We start from the raw sequence: 19,073 nt of genomic DNA on the forward strand, positions 1-19,073 counted from the left end.
AACCCAAAGCTAGGCCCTACTGCTTGAGGTAGGGCCGATGATTTGTTTTGAATTTATTTGACGTTGCGAAAAGGCTTAGCAAAGGGCGTACCATTTCTGATGACAAGCACAACGGCTTAACAAAAAGCGCCTATCGATTGAAAGATTCACAAAAAGGCTTATTGATTTATGAAATTAAATTGTAATCGATTTTCATATACTTTTGAAAGCATTTCGCATATTTTGGATGTTGTATACTGAGGTACAGTTACTATTGTTATTGTGAACAATATAAATGCCTAAAATACTTCAATTTTCTTAAATATAAATTGAATAGCGGCGAAAAAAAAAATTAAAATTCATTTTCTGGTTTGTTTACGTTTTGGACATAGGCCCATTTCAAATGTTACTCTAGAATTTAAATTAAACTGTCCCAGCTTCCGGATTTTTAATGTCTGGTTTTTTTTAGCTGTAAATCAGTTCAGATTTGTAGATAACCTTAAAATAATACCACTCTCGATGGTAATTTACAAATTGTGCAATAGAATATTAATTATTTAAGGTTTTAAAAATCGTCATTATGATGTAAACAAAATGTTGGGATGACATTTCCTCTCAAAATTGCCTAGCGCACTCTACATTGATGGTGCATCAAAAGAGCCTACAGAAAGGTCAAAGTGGCCCGATGCCAGAGGGAGATTCGCGACGCTAATAATATTTACGAATCGTCATATCTACGAGACGTCATCCCGATTCCTAAAATTCCCATGTTGATGGGTATTTGACAGTATTTCCCACTTTTTCTTAAACTGGAAGCCACCATCTTGGATTTCAAAATGGCGTAGCATACCTATTTCCAATCTCCTGCCACTCTGATTCCAAAAATACCCATATTATATTTTCCACTGTTTCTGAAATCGGAAGCCATGTGGATTCAAAAATGGCGTCGAATATCGATTTACATTCTCTAGACGTGATCCCGATTCCGAAAATACCCTCATTGTTGAATTTCGGCCAATACTACTCACACCATGAACTCCTACCAAAAATCACAGCTTTATTCGATCCTTATCCTTATTCTGTTCATTTTGTACAAATTCGTAATCCCCGCGGGCATCTCCGTTGGCCAGGGCAGCCCCCGCCATGCTCTTCCTTTGCGTACTTCGAACAGCGCATCGCAGCCCAATGGCCAGAAGCACAATCAACAGCCCTAGCCCGGCAACGGCAAATGCTCCAACGTAACCCAGTTGCGAAACATCCAGCAGGCCCTTCAGCTTGAGTACTTCTTCTTCGGGAAGATGGAAGCTTCTCGCGAACCAAAGTATCGGTAGGTATGATTGTGGTGCATCCTGGTACAAACTGAAACGAAAGGTTTTCCATAAAAATCCAAAACTTTACTAAGCTCAGAAACGGTGAAAACTCACGCCACACCCGAGTACTGCTGCAGCAGTGCGTTGATCTGCAACCGGAGCGATGACTTAAGCACCGTCCCCGTTTTCGGTTCGATCGTAAAGAACGATTGGTGCCGCTCCTCGTCCTTGTTCATACCGTCAATACCGCCCCTGTAATAACCATCCGCAAGGAAGAAGTGCGGAAACGAAGCATAGTGCGGTGCCCCCAGTTTGCATTCCGTTATGTTGATCACTCCACTCGGTAGATGCTCCTTATCATCGCTACACTGATCGTCCACGGATCGCGCCTCGCCCACAAATCGGTATCCCATCACTCCGTGGATCACTTCTTCTCGTTCAAACCCAAAACTCACGACCCGACACAGCTCCATCAAGAACAACCGCAATCGGTGATCCTTCCGGATCTTCGTCGGAAACAGTTCCTCCGTAAAGCCATCGTACTTTCCACATTCGCCTCGGCTGGAATTCACCCGATCCCGGTAGTTCCACGTGTGGACCAACCCGTACCGACTGGAGTCCTCCTTGCCGGAGTCCATGTTGAAATAGCCGTGGAACTTTTTCGAACCATTGATCGATCGGAACCAGCTGAACCGATCTTCCAACTCCCCATCCGAGCTGGACTGGAACACTTCCTTGGCCTTTTTGATAAACGGTTCCGGGTAGCCGTCGAACAGCAGCTCGGAAGCTCGCTTGGTGACCACAACGCGCTGCTTAAAGCTGTACAGGGCGAAGGAAATCGTCCGTTCGTATGCGTTGCCACGGCTGTAACCACGGTTAGCAGCGGCCAACGCAACCACGTTGACGTTGGTGACGCTCTGATCGAGGAGGTTGTCATCGAGCAGTTCGTCTGGGGTGAAGTAGCTACGTCTCCGGTAGCTGATGGTGGCGTTTTTCGTGTTGAACCGGGCGTCTACCTTCTCCAGGTTTTCTGTGGAACGGAGATTTGATGGGTTAGAGCATTGAGGTTGAACATGGGGAAGAGTACAGCAGACCTGAGTACAGAAACGGACCGATCTCGGTGAAGGACGGCCGGGTAGCCTCGTTCGCCAGGTAGGCTTTGGCGTTGGTCCAGTTGAAGAGGGTGATCGACCACTGAATCGGAACCGGAGGTCGTCGCCATAGTTTGAACGTTCTTGAAGTAGGTGTGAGAAGTTTTTCCTGGAATTTAAATGGGTGTAAATTGTTGGTTAGTTCCTGGTATAAATGTGAGCAATCGAAGGTTAATAAGCGTGACCTGAATTCCCTTCGGAAATTCCCTTCTTCTCGCGTCACGCTATGAACTAAATAGGTGCCTAGAGGCGACGATCCATTCAGAGTTGATTATGAAGGTTACAACCCCTCCACGAGTAAATCACTTCCCATGTGCGCATCTACTATGAGCTCACTGTAAGTGGCACGAGTAAATAATAAAATTAGCAAGGAATTTTGTCAAGTTCAACAATATACGGCCGTCGTACGGCCGTTCACGTGCGAGAGATGACACCTTAATTGTTGCTCGTTCTAATGAGAATACATATATGACTGGGCAGGACATGATTAATGCGCAATTATTATTCAGATTGTGAAAGCGATGGAATGGAAAGCGAATAAACAACATAACAGTCAGAAGTCATACAGCACGGTCGATCTGGTGGATCTATCGTGGCACATGGGATTTTACTGAGCTGACTGTGGCAACCAAGTCCCCGGCAAGGTGACAGGTAACCTTAGTTTCACGTACCCACTTGCGAATAGTAGATGTCGCCACACGATGTAAACAAAGGAATTGTTCTTCACCGCCGCAACGGTATTTCTCTATGGAAAACCAACTTTTTGTTTCACCATATGTGGATGTCAAACAACAGACAAGAATGCCATATGAAAAGAGCTTATTTATAATTTTCGTGGTGAAATGAAATAAATCCATACAAGTTGAACCGAGTTTCATCTTCTTGTATCATCAAATGGCAATAAAAATTTCTTCAGTTATTTGTTGCTCTTGAATTTGATTATCTTTAAGATTATTGCTTTGAGCATAGTTGTGCAATGAAGGCTTGTCCTGGACCCGTAAAATAAAAAAAGATGTTTGCTATCCCGTGTTTCTCTTATGGGGAAAGAAAAGTAAACTGCTGAACTTGAACATTAGTCAAATTACATGATATATTACATATTTAGCTTAATGCATTTAAGGCCTTCGAAAGACGCACAATGTTCACCTCTGTACTCTTTTAAGCTAGTACCTCAAATAGTACATTTTGCAGTACTAGCTGCGTATACAGTATCTCAATACTCCGGCTCTCCTTCATTCGACATCACTGTCTCTTATGGAGCATTTGTTTACATTGGTAACTTTGATTTTTTATGGACTTGACAGTCCGATTGTCAAATATGTCGGATTAGCGGAGGGATACTGTAATAAGTACGCTCTTACTCGCTGCAAAACTATTATTGTTTTGTTTATCATCAACGATAACAGTATTATAGTACGTTCAGACTAGGCTCTATATTACGTAATATAGCTTTATAATATGGATATTTTATTTTATTTTTTAAAGAAAATTTCAGGATGTCCAAAAACTGTTTCGAAATTCTTTGCTCCAAATTGCGCTGTTTGGAAAGAAGGATACAGTGCTTCGAAAATGCATTCCGCTGAAAAAGAGAGTGGCTATTGCTGTATACGCGCTGGGATCTTCAGCGGAATACCGAACGATATCGAACTTATTTGGAGTGGGGAAGTCCACGACCTGTGAAGTCGTACAAGAATTTTGCAACGAAGTGTGGCGGGTCATGCGGGTTGAGCAGATGGATTCATTTCCACTCACGAAAGAGCGTATTGAGGAATGCGTAAAAGGATTTGAAAGAATAGGTTTTCCTCAGTGTTATGGTGCCATAGGTAAGATTGATAGATGTATGCACATTTTGTTAACACTGAACCGATTGCTCTATACATACTATTTTCAAAGAAATATTGGTATATTTTTCTTGATAAACCTATCTTTTCACTTCACCTTCACATCAGTAGATGCCTTGCTGTAGTACATGTACTGTACATATCCATCGGTGCGGCAAATTTAATTTATTTCTTGATTTTTTCCAATGTCTCAAAATCTAACTTAATACCTCCGTCAACCTCCAACTCGATCCAAAAAGAAATATATACAAATTATTTGCTTTGATCCTTTTAGATGGATGTCACATTGAAGTAAGACCAAATAACGATGATGCAATAGATTATCACAATTACAAAGGGTGGTATTCGACGGTGCTTTTTGCTAGTGTAGACTACAGGTGAGTACCGCAATTTTTAAGGTCGTTTTTAATGTGTGTAATTATGATGTTCATTGTAGGTATCGCTTCCAGTACATAAATGTTGGAAGTCCTGGGCGATGTAACGACTCGAAGATATTCGAGAGCTCAAACCTGAGAAGAGAACTTCAAAATTCACTTCTTAAACAGCATTCGAAAAACTTCTGTGGAATTGATGTACCAGTGCTGCTGATAGGCGATTCGGCTTTTCGTCTGTCTGATGTCGTAATGAAACCATATCCATTCCGCGCAGATGCTACTGAGAGAGAAAAGGGATACAATTATGCCCTATCAAAGGCTAGGAGAGTTGTTGAGAACGCTTTCGGGCATTTAAAAGCCCGATTTCGAAGAATCGGGAAAGGTTTAGATAACAGGATCGATAAAGTTTCCCTGCTGCTGCGTTCTTCACAACTTTCTTAACAATTGCAACGATGGTATTAATCAGCATTGGCTGCAACAAATGCGAGAGAATGAGCTGAAGCAAATGCCGGAGCATGTTGTTACAATTACTGATTGGAATCCCTCTGCGCAATCCATACGGGAAGCGTCGAAATCACCGATAGTATCCTCGCTCAATTCTCATTTGTTTAGGTTAATTCTATGACAAGCACATATTTTCGTTATACAAATCATATATTTAAACTTTTGGTCCTATTCTGCTCAAAGACACACGAGACTAAAAAAAAGTTTCATAAACTGATTATGAATAGTGCATACAACTGAAAAACCAAAACGACTTTTCTCGCTGGCATCACTGGACTTCCTATGTCACTAATGTTAATTTTGACGTCAGCGTTCCGGTTTGGTGGGCGCGCGATAATGAGATAAATTTCAAGCTTGGATTTTATTTATTGTACTTCATTTCCGCATTCGCCCTATTCAGATAACCCTTCTGAAACTTGTGAGTTTGACAGAACCACCAGCACCAAATTGTCGGGGTACACTGGCAATATACTGGAGTTGTCAAGTTGCCTCCGGGTTGAGGATTACCTTGGGTAAGGTCCAAACCTAATAAAAAAATACCATAAACGATCGATAACCCAAATAATAGAAGTATTCCACAAATGGTTTGAGCGATATCAAGAGCACGTCGTTATACCAACAATCAATACGAAACTAACGATTTTAAATTGGCTCACCACTTTAGTAGCCTATTGGTCCCAAGCAAACGATTAACGTACCCTATTCTTGTCGAAATTCTAGTACTACGCAATGTTTGTTTTGATTCGCTATGAAAGTTTGACAGATAAAATGAGGGGTTATTGGTTTTTCCTATGTTTCGAGGGGTGAATCGATTAGCTTGGGACCGAAGAGAGTACCAGAGCTGAGCCAAAAAGTTGAGCACGTTATTTCGGGACCTTCTAGTCTTAGAGTTACCTCTATGGTTATACCAACCGGTGAAAACTAACGATTTTAAATTGGCTCACTACTTGACTAGCCTATTAGCATAGAGGTAACTCTAAGACCACTGAGTCCCGAAGAAAATCATTATTATTTTTGGCTCACTCAGTACCAGAACAACGGTCCCAAGCAGTCCCAAGCTATTTCACTCACCCCTGCATGTTCTGCATGAATCCACACACCCCTGATGTTATCTGTCAAACTTTCATAGCGAATCAAAACAAACATAGTGTAGTAATAGAATTTCAACTAGAATAGGGTACGTTAATCGTTTGCTTGGGACCAATAGGCTACTAAAGTGGTGAGCCAATTTGAAATCGTTAGTTTCGTATTGATTGTTGCTATTAGTCCCAAGCAAATCGATTAACGCACCCCATTCTAGTCGAAATTCTAGTGCTACACTATGTTTGTTTTGATTCGCTATGAAAGTTTGACAGATGGAATGAGGGGTTCGTGGATTTTTTGGCTGAGCCAAAAAGTTGAGCACGTTTCTTCGGGACCTTCTAATCTTAGAGTTACCTCTATGGTTATAACTTTTTGGCTCAGCTCTGGTACTATGGAGGTAGATCTATTGTTTTCGGATTATTCATCTTAATATACTAAACCGATAAGGTAATCAACTTCGAAATTATTCCTGTTTGGAATCTGACTCTCATTGGTAAAGGGTAGAAAATTACCCATTGGGTATTTTCTCTTGAAAATTTGGGTAGAAGTAGTTTAGAGTGTATTGTTTACACTGTATTTTTATCGCTGTCAGTTTTTCGAAAGTTGGAAAAAATGGCATCACCCGAAAATCAACGTCGCGAATTGTTTTTGCGTAAAACTCTCAACTCTCTCATCGGGACATCGGAAAACAACTCGGAATCGTGCAGTCAACGGTGAGTCGTGTGATTAAACGTTACTACGAAACTCTGAGCATCGAACGGGAGGAGAAATGCGGTCATAATGGATGTTTTATTAGTGATCAGGATCACAAGCGTGCCGTGAAAGCGTTTAAGCGGAATCCCAATGCTTTGGTCAGGGATGTGGCCAAAAAGTTGAATCTGCCAAGAATCAAGTCTTTCGTTCAGAGAGCCAAGAACCGGGAGGGACTGCATGCGTACAAAGTGCGGAAGGCTTCAAATCGTGACGAACGGCCAAATACGGTGGGAAAGCCACTCGCCCGGAAACTGTACACCCAGATGCTGACGAAGCCTAATTTTCTCATAATGGATGATGAGACTTACGTCAAGGCGGACTTCCGGCAGCTTCCGGGGCTACTGTTCTTCACTTCCCAGCACAAGTTTGATGTTCCGGAGAAAGTTTAGGAAGCAGAAACTTTCACAGTTTGCCAAGAAATACATGATTTGGCAAGCGATCTGCTCATGCCGCAAACGGAGTGCACCGTTCGTGACTACCGGGACTGTAAACGGGAAGATCTACCTCAAGGAGTGTCTACAGAAGCGTCTGCTTACTTTGTTGAAACAACACGAGGGCCCTACGATCTTCTGGCCGGATCTAGCTTCGTGCCACTATTCAAATGTTGTCCTAGAGTGGTGCGAAGCCAACGGGGTCACTTTCGTACCCAAGGACATGAAATCCCCCCCCCCCCAACGCACCGGAACTGAAGCCCATCGAAAAATACTGGGCTATTATGAAGCAGGCACTACGGAAGCATCCCAAGGAGGTCAAATCTGAGGAAGACATGAAGAAAAAGCGGGTTTCCGAACAGACGAAGCTGCAGCCAGATGTTGTACGGAACCTAATGAGTGGAGTTAAGCGTAAGGTGCGAGCGAACAGGTTATGGTATTGAAAAGGATCGGTCAACTAGGTAATTTTCTACAGCGTTTTTTTCCGTGATGCAATTTGATGTGGGACACCCTTTACACCGGCAGTGTTGGCAGGAAAAGGGATATTTGGCATTTAATTCGAAACATTGATCTTTGAACAGGTATTCCGTTCGGAAAAGTTGTTAGGTACTTCCTGGACTGGTACAATGATCACGATGACCCACCCTAATGTATATATAAGATGCACTAGATTTTACCACTCGTCTCAACTTGAGATTCAATTACCGTGGATCCCCGATAATGTTGAACGGGACATTGCATACCTCTTCTGTACACATCGTTGATTCCCGTCCCTACCTCATGGAGTTCACCTACCATACGCGTAATCTTGGTTCGGTACGCGCTTCTTGTTGACAGCTGCTAGTGAAATTCATCTCGAACAGAAAGCATAGCAACAGCGTGTATTATTTTGATCACTTAATAAAGTTAACTTGTTTTCGCTAGTTTTTTCGCGTGTGCGTTATTTTTCTCCGTAATTCTGAGTTCCCGTGTGGCAAGTTACCTCTATGATTCTACTGTGTAGAACCTGGACTGCCGTCAGGTTATGGGCCCAGTTACCTGCCCTAAAGGCCCAAACGCAATGTGGGCGGAAACGGAAAGTTTGACAGTTGTCACAAATGACCAGGCTTGCAATTGCTCATTACAGCTAAAATTCCTTTTTTTTCGTTATTATGAAACAATGGGATACTATAATGATAATTTTTATTTGTAAGATGCAAGAAGAGGTGGTAAATATTGTATATGACATATAAAATTTGTCAATTTTGGTTTCAGAAGGTCACAACTAGCGATTTTATGATCGCTGATTGCTCGCTCATCGCGTTGCTCATCGTTACAGGATCTGGTATCGTGTACGGCATCGACGGTGCAGGTAAGGTGACCAAGATAGATGTAAACGACGTGAAATTCGTACCCGGTCTTTCTACCAACTTGATCTCAGTAGGTAAGTTGACCCAAAATAAGTTCAAAGTGGTTTTTGATACTGACGGATGCGATGTTGTTGATACGGATGGTAGCGTTGTCGCAACGGGAGGTCGTCATGGTGGGCTATACTAACTGCGAGTTTCAGAGGCATCGATGGCTGCATCGGAAGGTCAGCATAAAGTGTATTGCCAACATCAGTGGCATAGACGGCTGGGCCACCGCGAGTGGGCTGCTGCCGAGAGAATCGTCAAAGAAGAGTTAGCTACAGGCATGAAGGTGAGTGACTGCGGGTTGCAATTGATGTGTGAGTGCTGCATGGAAGGCAAGTCGGACAGGCTTCCATTTCCTCCGGTTGTTGATATGAAAGCATCGCAAGTATTGGACATCGTTCATACGGACTTGTGTGGTCCGATGGACTGTATCTCTCCTAGTGGAAACCGATACGCGATGACCATCACGGATGATTACAGTCGCTTTACCGTAACGTACCTCCTACGGAACAAGTCAGAGGCATTGCAAAATATTAAGGACTACGTCAGATGGGTCAAAAACCTGTTTGGTCGAAAACCGCGTGTGGTGCGATCGGATGGAGGGGGAGAGTTCATCAATAAGGAGCTGCGTGGGTTCTATAAAGATGAAGGAATTCAACAGCAGTTCACCACCGCCTATTACCCTCAGCAAAACGGATTTGCTGAACGAAAGAATCGTTCGCTAGGGGAAATGACCACATGCATGTTAGTCGATGCAGGATTGGAGAAGCGCTTCTGGGGTGAGGCAATTCTCACAGCAACTTACCTTCAGAATAGGCTGCCCTCCAGATCCATCCGGACGACTCCCTATGAGCTTTGGTGGGGGAGAAAACCTGATCTCAGTCATCTCCGGGTGTTCGGAAGTGAAGCGTATGTACACGTGCCGGATACCAAACGAAAGAAGATGGACAGCAAGACAAGAAAGCTTACGTTCATCGGCTACGCGATTGAGCAAAAAGGGTATCGATTTTTGGATCTCGAAACGGATTTGATCACCGTTAGCCGCGACGCTCGCTTCATTGAGCTTGGAAACGGATCGTCGTCGGTGGAATTTCCAGTTGCTGAATCTAAGAAGACCCCGGATGAAGACATTCAGCTGATTCCCTTCAAAGAAGAGAAGGAAGAGCCAGTAAGTGAAGAGACTAGTGACAGTTACACTACGGCATCTGAAGACAACAGTGAAGATGAGGATGAAGGTGGACCGAGTTCGGATCTTCGTCAATCGAAGCGGTCTAATCAAGAAAAACGACCGCGGTACTTGGAAGATTTCGATCTCGAGTTCGTCGTTGGAATTGCAGCCTGTGCAGTGGAAGGTCCAGTCAACCATCAAGAAGCTTTGAAGGATCCTAAGTGGTGCAAGGCTATGAAGGAAGAACTCGAAGCTCATCAGAAAAACGAGACTTGAAAGTGGATCTACAAGGTGAAGCGCAACGAAGACAACCAGATCGTGAAGTGTAAAGCCCGGCTCAAGGCTACACGCAGAGAACCGGTGCTGGCGTGGATGATGTGTTCGCTCCAGTCACACGTCAGACAACATTTCGAACCTTTCTCACGGTGGCGTCAAAGCACGATATGTTTGTACGCCATTTGGATATTAAGACAGCGTACCTGTGTGGATCTCTTGAAGAAGACGTATTCATGCGTCAGCCGCCTGGTTTCGATATATGTCAGCTTCAACGAAGCATTTATCGATTACGCCAGTCAGCTCGTTGCTGGAATAAACGGTTGGATAAAGTCTTGGTGAAGAACGGGTTCAGAGCCGCTGCAACCGACCCGTGTTTGTATGTGAAGGAAGGCGGTAAGGCGAAAGTGTTCCTGATGGTGTACGTAGATGACTTTCTTGTTGGATCACCGGATGGAATGGAAATTGAGAAGATTTGCCGAGGACTGCGGATGGAATTCGAGCTGATCTGTCTCGGGGAAGTAAGGCACTTTCTCGGTGTAGAAGTCGAACGCGTCGATGGCGTGTTCAAGCTAAGTCTGCGGAAATACATAGACAAGTTGCTGCATGAGTTTGGAATGGAGCAGTGCAAGACAGCAAAGTCGCCGATGGATCCCGGATATTTGAAGATGGTGGATACTGGTGAAGCGTTCGAGGATCCGAAGAAGTACCGTAGTCTTCTGTACCTGTCTGTCGTGGCAAGATCAGACATAGCAGCAACCACAGCAATTCTGGGACGAAAGTTTAGTGAACCTCGTGAGAGTGGACCGCAGCGAAGCGTGTTCTTCGCTTCCTGAAAGCAACGACGCCAATCAAGTGTTACTCTTTCGTCGATGGAGGCTGAGTATCTAGCCCTCAGTGAAACATGTCAAGAACCGATATGGCTTAGGCAGCTTCTTAATGTGTTGTGGGCACTGGCAGCACTGCCACATCTACTCCTCGGTCGCAGTTGGTTCCCTCGGCATTGGAAGATCTCGCCTCTGCCTGACAGCTTACGTCAACACGTTGGCAGCCAACTTGGGAGCAAACGTCAGAACAAGGTCCCGTTTCCAAATAAAACGTATAATACTTTCAAGTAAATTAAACCACATTTATTGAATTTGTTTTTTGTTTGATAATACCAATAATACTTTGGATAATTTAACGTAAGTAACTACAATACTGCTGTGACTATCTCGGCTGCTGTGATTAGTCAAGCAATATCTCCAGGCGCTGTTTCCCGGTGTAACGATGAATGCAGTGTCGACTAGTGCTACGATGCCATCACTTTCGTCGGTTTATCAACCACCAATCGCAGGTTATCCGTCTTTACAAAGCCAGCCATCATTCTCGGGTCAGCACGCGTACGCGTACCCGTACCCGTATGCACCAGTGACACCAACGCAGCAGCAGTTGTTGGCGAGACAAGTAATGCCGAAGGATTTGCCACCGTTTAGAGGGGACCCTGAGGACTGGCCCCTATTCTACAGTGCGTACCTCAACTCCACTACGGCGTGTGGCTATACCGATGTGGAGAATCTGGCAAGACTCCAGCGTGCTTTGCAAGGCAAGGCGTATGAAGCAGTCAAGAGTCGGATGCTTCTACCGGCATGCGTTCCTCAGGTGTTGTCCACTTTGTATATGCTATTTGAACGCCCTGAGCTTATTATTCACAATTTGCTAAATAAAGTGCGAGAGGTGCCGGCTCCAAAGCCAGATAGGTTAGAAACATTGATTACGTTCGGGATGGCTGTACAGAATCTCTGTGACCATCTCGAAGCGGCGGGCCAAGTGGCACATATGTGCAACCCAGTGTTATTGCAATAGCTGGTGGAGCTTCGCCTGGACTGGGCTTTGTACAAGCGGCATTTTCCAGCAGTAGACCTTCGTACGTAATCGGAGTACTCGTCGTTACAGCATCTGACGTCACCGTTATTGCTGATACCAAGTCGGCAAAGTCGAACAAGAGTGATAAGACGCGGGAAAGGAACTACCTAAACGCTCATTCGGCGGAAGATTCAACGAAGAAACATCAATTGTCGAAGCAGGAGTTACCTTCACCGGTCTTGCGTTTAGCGTGTGAGGAACCACAGCACAAGGTAAAGGATTGTACGATCTACAAAAAGATGGATGCGGAACGTCGCTGGAAGCTCGTACTGGATAATCACCTCTGCCGCACGTGCCTTGGTAAGCATGGTCGTAGACCGTGTAAAACGCAAATAATCTGTGGAACGGAGGGATGCCAGATGCGTCATCACCCGCTGCTTCATGCAATTCTTCATAAGCAGAACAAGACCACTAAAGAAGAACCGAAATCAACAGGCACTGCAGGTGAAACCAGTGAGCGGGTGAATGCACATCACAACCCAAAGCAATCCGTTCTGTTCAAATTTCTACCCGTGCGGTTGTTCTGGAAGGGAAAGTCGGTGGAAACGTTCGCGTTTTTGGATGATGGTTCGAACATGACTCTGGTAGAGGACTGGGTAGCAACACGTTTGGGAATCGATGATGGTGAATGAGCTGGACAAGCAACGTCACTCGCTACGAACCAAAATCTCAACGAGTTTCGGTCGAGATAAGTGGTGTATCACAGCCTGGGAAGTTCGTGCTAAATGACACCCGCACGGTGAAGAATCTCAGTCTACCTCGGCAGTCGCTGAACTACGAGGAGTTGGTTCAACAACACCCACACTTGAAGGGATTGCCTCTTAGTAGCTACGAATCAGTTTCCCCTGGAATACTAATCGGTTCCAACAATGCCAGTTTGATAGCGGCTCTGAAAGTAAAAGAGGGTCAACTGGACGACCCTATCGCCAGCAAAACTCGGCTGGGTTGGACGCTGTCAGGAATGGCAGAGGAAGGCGACAGCTCGGTCAAGGCGAGCCTTCACATCTGTGCGCGTTCGCAAGAAGACGAGCTACACGATATGGTGAAAGAATTCTTCTCTGTGGATAGCGTAGGAGTTGCGGCTGACAAAGGTCCAGAGTGCAATGACGACAAGTGTACTCGTTCTATTTTGGAGCGGACAACCAGGCGAGTCGATAACCAGTACGAAAAAGGCCTTCTATGGCGTTACGATCCCTTCAAATTTCCTGATAGCTTCGGTATGGCGAAGCGGCGTTTGGTTACTTTGAGAGGCGGATGAAAGCTGATCCAGAGCTTCGTGAAAGCGTTCATCGGCAGATCGACGAATATTTGCAGAGCGGCTATATACACCTGACGACCCCGGAAGAGTTGAATTCAGCGAATCCCGATAGAGTTTGGTATCTACCATTAGGAGCAGTTCGAAACCCGAAAAAACCAGGGAAAATTCGTCTCATCTGGGACGCTGCGGCGAAGGCAGGAGGTGTCTCCTTCAACAGTATGCTTCTAAAAGGTCCCGATCTCCTAACACCGTTGTTGACAGTCCTATTCGGGTTCCGTGAGCGAAAGGTTGCGGTTTGTGGCGACTTGAAGCAAATGTTTCACCAATTTCGCATTTTGCTTGGTAATATCCACTCACAGAGGTCCCTGTTCCGGAAGGATCCCTTGCATCTAATCCAAGTGTACATAATGCATGTAGGGACTTTTGGATCTACCTGTTCACCGAGCCAGGCCCAGTTCATTAAAAACTTGAATGCCGAGGAACACACGGAAACCTTCCCCAGAGCGGCCGCAGCAATAGTATCCAAACACTACGTTGATGACTATTTGGACAGTTTCGACAGTGAGAACGAAGCCATCGAAGTGGCTTTAGAGGTAAAGCAGGTGCACGCTAACGGAGGATTCACCATAAGGAACTGGCTTTCTAATTCTGCGGAAGTTCTTCGACGAGTCGGGGATCCGGGATCTCAAGATACAAAGTCTATCGAAACCAGCAAGGAGAGAGCAATTGAGCGAGTTCTGGGAATGTGCTGGGTCCCAATCGATGACCAGTTCACGTACGAGGTGGACCTTAACGTAAACGAAGTGACGCCGACAAAACGCAACTTGCTACGGTGCGTCATGAGCGGTTTTGACCCACTGGGACTGCTGTCACATTTTCTAGTCCACGGACGGATCATTATACAAGATATTTGGAGATCACAGGCAGGCTGGGATGAAGAGGTTTCGGGAGAAATCCAGGCAAAATGGCATCGATCGATTGCTGAGTTTGGAGAACTAGCAAAGATACGTATCAGCCGCTCGTATCTTCCTGGTTTCGCATCGATCGAGGTTGGTCCGCTATAGCTTCATATATTCACGGATGCGAGTGAGGATGCATACGCCTGCGTAGCATATCTACGGGCAGAGATTAAGGGAAGAGTTCACTGCGCCCTCGTGATGGCAAAAGCGAAGGTGGCGCCGCTCAAGGCTTTGTCCATTCCACGCCTCGAACTTCAAGGTGCTCTCTTGGGTGCCAGGATGGCGAGGACCATTACCGAAGCTCATTCACTACCAATTGTTCGCCGGGTACTGTGGACCGATTCGGAAACTGTGCTCGCCTGGATAAGATCCGACCATAGACGTTATCGGCAGTTCGTCGCTTGCCGAGTGGGGGAGATTTTGGACAAAACGGACGGTGAAGACTGGCGCTGGATCCCCTCGAAACAAAACGTGGCCGATGAAGCGACTAAGTGGGGAAAGGGTCCCTGCCTCAGCTCCGAAGCCAGATGGGTCCAAGGTCCCGAGTGTCTACGTCATCCGGAAGCAGAGTGGCCGAAGAAGAATGCAGCAGAACCGTCGAAAACCACTGAAGAGTTACGTGCTTGCTTTGTTCATCGAGAGGTTGTGATGCAACAGTTGGTGGATTTCAGTCGCTTCTCCAAGTGGGAACGTCTATTAAGAACCGTGGCATACGTCATTCGAGTCCTGGACAATGCCCGTCGCCGTAGATTGGGGCAACCCAAGAAAACTGGAAGCTTGTGGCAAGACGAAATCCAGCGGTCAGAAGCAGCTCTTTGGCCTCTAGTACAAGCCGAAGCCTACCCAGATGAAGTAGCCGTACTTCTCAGCAAGAACTCGGCTACCAAAAATATTGATAAATCAAGCAAGATCTACAAGCTGTCACCGTTTACCGACGAGAGAAAGGTCCTGCGCGTCGACAGCCGAATGGGAGCGGCATCGGGTGTGTCGTATGATTTCAAGTTTCCCATCATTCTCCCACGTTACCACCGGATTAGCGAACTCCTAGTTGACTGGTATCACCGGAAGTTTCTGCACGCTAACAATGAGACAATCGTTAACGAGATCCGGCAGCGTTTCCAGATACCGAACCTCCACACGGTGGTACGCCAGGTCTCTAGGAATTGCCAGACCTGTAAGGTCCGGAAGGCGTCGCCCGTAACACCGCTTGAACCAGTGTGGTCGACCGTTTACCTACGTAGGCATCGATTACTTTGGGCCAATATCGGTCAAGAGCGGTCGCAGCAATGTGAAAAGATGGGTGGCCTTGTTCACTTGCCTTTCCGTCAGAGCCATCCACCTAGAGATCGTACATTCTCTCACAACCGAATCCTGCAAAATGGCCATCCGTCGCTTCGTAGCCTATCGAGGTACGCCCAGTGAGATCTATACAGACAATGGGACGAACTTCCAGGGTGCTAGTCGCGAGCTGCTGCAGGAAATCCAAGCCATCAACAACGGTCTAGCTGACACTTTCACCGACGTCTTCAACCCGCCCTCCGCTCCACACTTTGGGGGAGTGTGGGAGCGACTTGTACGTTCCGTTAAGGTTGCTCTTGCGTCGCTGTCAAGCTTGGGGAACCCGGACGACGAAACCTTACGCACGATTATTGCTGAAGTCAGTGCCATTATTAACTCACGGCCACTGACGTTTATTCCTCTAGAATCAGCGGAACAAGAGGCTCTGGCGCCGAACCACTTTATTCACCTGAGTTCTGATGGGGTTGTCCGAGCAAAGAAACCACTGGTGGAATTCCAAGGAGTTTGCCGTACCAACTGGGATATGGCAAGACAAATGGTTGACCAGTTCTGGAAGAGGTGGACACAAGAATACTTGCCAAGCATCTCGAGGCGGACAAAATGGTTTGAAGAGGCGAAGGCTCCAGAAGTGGGAGATCTAGTAGTCGTGGTGGATAAAAACGTACGTAACGGGTGGACCCGAGGTCGCATCATCTCGGTGGTAACAGGACGTGATGGCCGCGTGCGACAAGCCGTCGTACAGACAACCAATGGAGTTCTTCACCGTCCTGTGTGCAAGATTGCTGTGCTGGATGTGCAACCAAAGAGTAAAGCTGAGCCGGAAGCGGATCTGCAGCTTTACGAGTCGGGAAATGTTGCGGGCACTGGCAGCACTGCCACATCTACTCCTCGGTCGCAGTTGGTTCCCTCGGCATTGGAAGATCTCGCCTCTGCCTGACAGCTTACGTCAACACGTTGGCAGCCAACTTGGGAGCAAACGTCAGAACAAGGTCCCGTTTCCAAATAAAACGTATAATACTTTCAGGTAAATTAAACCACATTTATTGAATTTGTTTTTTGTTGGATAATACCAATAATACTTTGGATACTTTAACGTAAGTAACTACAATACTAATTAAAAAAATGAATTTCTATAAATATGCTTTGCAGCTTAAAAAAAGCTAAACAACGTCTTTTTCTGAGGAGGATCCGAACGAAACTCAACGATCCAACACAATGATTTCCGTGAAACCCAGAATCCAGCCACTCTCGTAATGGAGGATAATCAAGGGTGTTTGGCATTCGTGCGTTCCGAGAAAAAAGGAAGAGGCAGCAAGCACATAGACACAAGGGAGCGCTTTGTTCAGGAGTTGTGTGTGAAACAGCAAATACGACTGGAGTATTGTCCGACTGATCGAATGGTTGCAGATATCATGACCAAGCCGCTTGGACCACAGAAGCACCGGCAGTTTTCTAAACTGCTCGGACTAAAGAAGAACTGAAGAGATCCATTGAGGGGGACTGTTGAACGGGACATTGCATACCTACACATCGTTGATTCCCGTCCTTACCTCATGGAGTTCACCTACCATACGCGTAACCTTGGTTCGGTACGCGCTTCTTGTTGACAGCTGCTAGTGAAATTCATCTCCAACAGCGTGTATTATTTTGATCGCTTAATAAAGTTAGCTCGTTTTTCCTAGTTTTTTCGCGTGTGCGTTATTTTTCTCCGTAATTCTGAATTCCCGTGTGGCATTCTACTGTGTAGAACCTGGACTGCCGTCAGATAATCTGACCATTTTTAATTTTAACACGGAACGCAAAATCAAAACAGAGCAGCAAATAAGGCTACCAGAACCTCGATGTTCTGATGGTCATTGGGTTACTAGAAGTTCAAATTAAAAATGAACCCCGGTAATATGCACGAAGTGCCGTTCATATTAACCGAGGTTTACGGTATCTACAGGGGACGGCAGGGAAAATGTTCCTAGTAACTACACAGGTCTAAGTAGTTCCAAATTTACGGTCTATTTCCTTTGTATCTAAGATGTTCTACACCCAACTTGGAAAAGTAAGATTCTATTACAGATTTGCATAAAAGTATACAGAATGTCTAATAAAGAAAAGTTAGAAGATATTGAGAGGCAAAGCACAGTTGTGTTTGTTTGTTCATCGTCTACTGATACTGGAAAGCTAGAGCTAGAGACAAGTGTGTATACTATAGAGAATTTGCGATTTAAATGCGGTAGTGGGAAATGGATTTGAATACTACGTGATAGTTAAACAAATAATTTGTTATTATTATGTTTGCTAGATTTTCGAATGAAGTTTCTCCAAATGCATACGATAATATATATTCTGGAGAAATTTGCTTGTGCGCTACAGTCCATTGTAAGAACTGCCATTACATTTGTGGTTATGAAAACATGCATAGCAGAGGATGTAAAAAATCCACATTTTCATATGATGTTCCTGCCATTTGTTTTGCATGCAGCCTTTGTCAATCTTTACAAGTTTTAACAAAGGCTCATGGTTTTTAATAACTTGACAACCAAAAGACACTTCAGAGGTTTTAAGTTCTAAGCCAACAGCATGCATCAATTCCCCTCTAGCATTTATCCTGCCTATTAGTATTCAGTTTGTATCAGCACATGTGATTAAGACAGTTCATTTCATCCATTGAGGACATCTATTATCCATCAGCACTTGTTGATTACATTGTCCGAAACAACAGAAGGTCTCAATTCCGCAGTGAAAACAGCTTCCCCGTGAGCACGTTCGCCGTAATCATATGCATAATGCATTCACAGTATCTAATCAAAAATTGATCGCAACTCAATTGCTGTAATTCTTGCAGTTAAGTTTCTCCGGAATACGGCTCAGGCACGTTACGCAACACATCACATCTTCGTCGTTCACTTCGAATCACAAAATTTCACGCACCTTCACTATGATTGCATCCAGGATGTCGCCCCAAAACAGGGCGAAAATTGCCCCCACCACAGCAAGGCTCGCCCCGACCGTGGCGGCACAGCAAAACCTATCGATCCGCATCGTTCAGTTTCCTTTTTCCCGCCCGCATACAAACACACACGCACACACTTTCGAATTCGATTTACCGCGGAAAACGCGCACTGTACGATCCAATCACGTCCGAGTTCGATGCGAGAATGAACGACGAACTTCTCCGCCGCCGCCGTCGTCGTCGTCTGTCACTCGTCAGATTTGTTTACAACGCAAACGGCTGCTGATGCCTGCCTCCGAGTTGTTTCAAGATCAAGGTCTCCAGCTTCTACAGCAACTGTAATTTTTACGTGTGAAAAGTGTGTTGTTTTTCTCGTATCCGGTGAGGTGATAAAACTGTAGGAATTATTAAATGAAGAGAAGCAACGAGTGAGTGTTGGCCGGTAGG

The 19,073-nt window shown here is 45.3% G+C and overlaps 1 protein-coding gene across 1 annotated transcript; it reads right to left on the reverse strand.

Moving 5' to 3' along the window:
- Positions 1-1,021: 1,021 nt before the first annotated feature.
- On the reverse strand, positions 1,022-18,807 carry LOC135700033 (protein peste-like). Its single transcript, XM_065220422.1, has 4 exons — positions 18,605-18,807; positions 2,384-2,549; positions 1,404-2,319; positions 1,022-1,338 (listed from the first exon to the last, which is right to left on the reverse strand). Exons 1-4 carry the CDS (start codon positions 18,713-18,715, stop codon positions 1,029-1,031), a joined length of 1,503 nt encoding a protein of 500 aa, XP_065076494.1. The 5' UTR covers positions 18,716-18,807; the 3' UTR covers positions 1,022-1,028.
- Positions 18,808-19,073: the final 266 nt, after the last annotated feature.

The sequence above is a fragment of the Ochlerotatus camptorhynchus genome, unplaced genomic scaffold (assembly GCF_037179485.1).
Source record: "Ochlerotatus camptorhynchus isolate MF236.1 unplaced genomic scaffold, CSIRO-AGI_Acam_v1.1 ptg000125l, whole genome shotgun sequence".
In the NCBI taxonomy this organism is placed as follows: Eukaryota; Metazoa; Arthropoda; class Insecta; order Diptera; family Culicidae; genus Ochlerotatus; species Ochlerotatus camptorhynchus.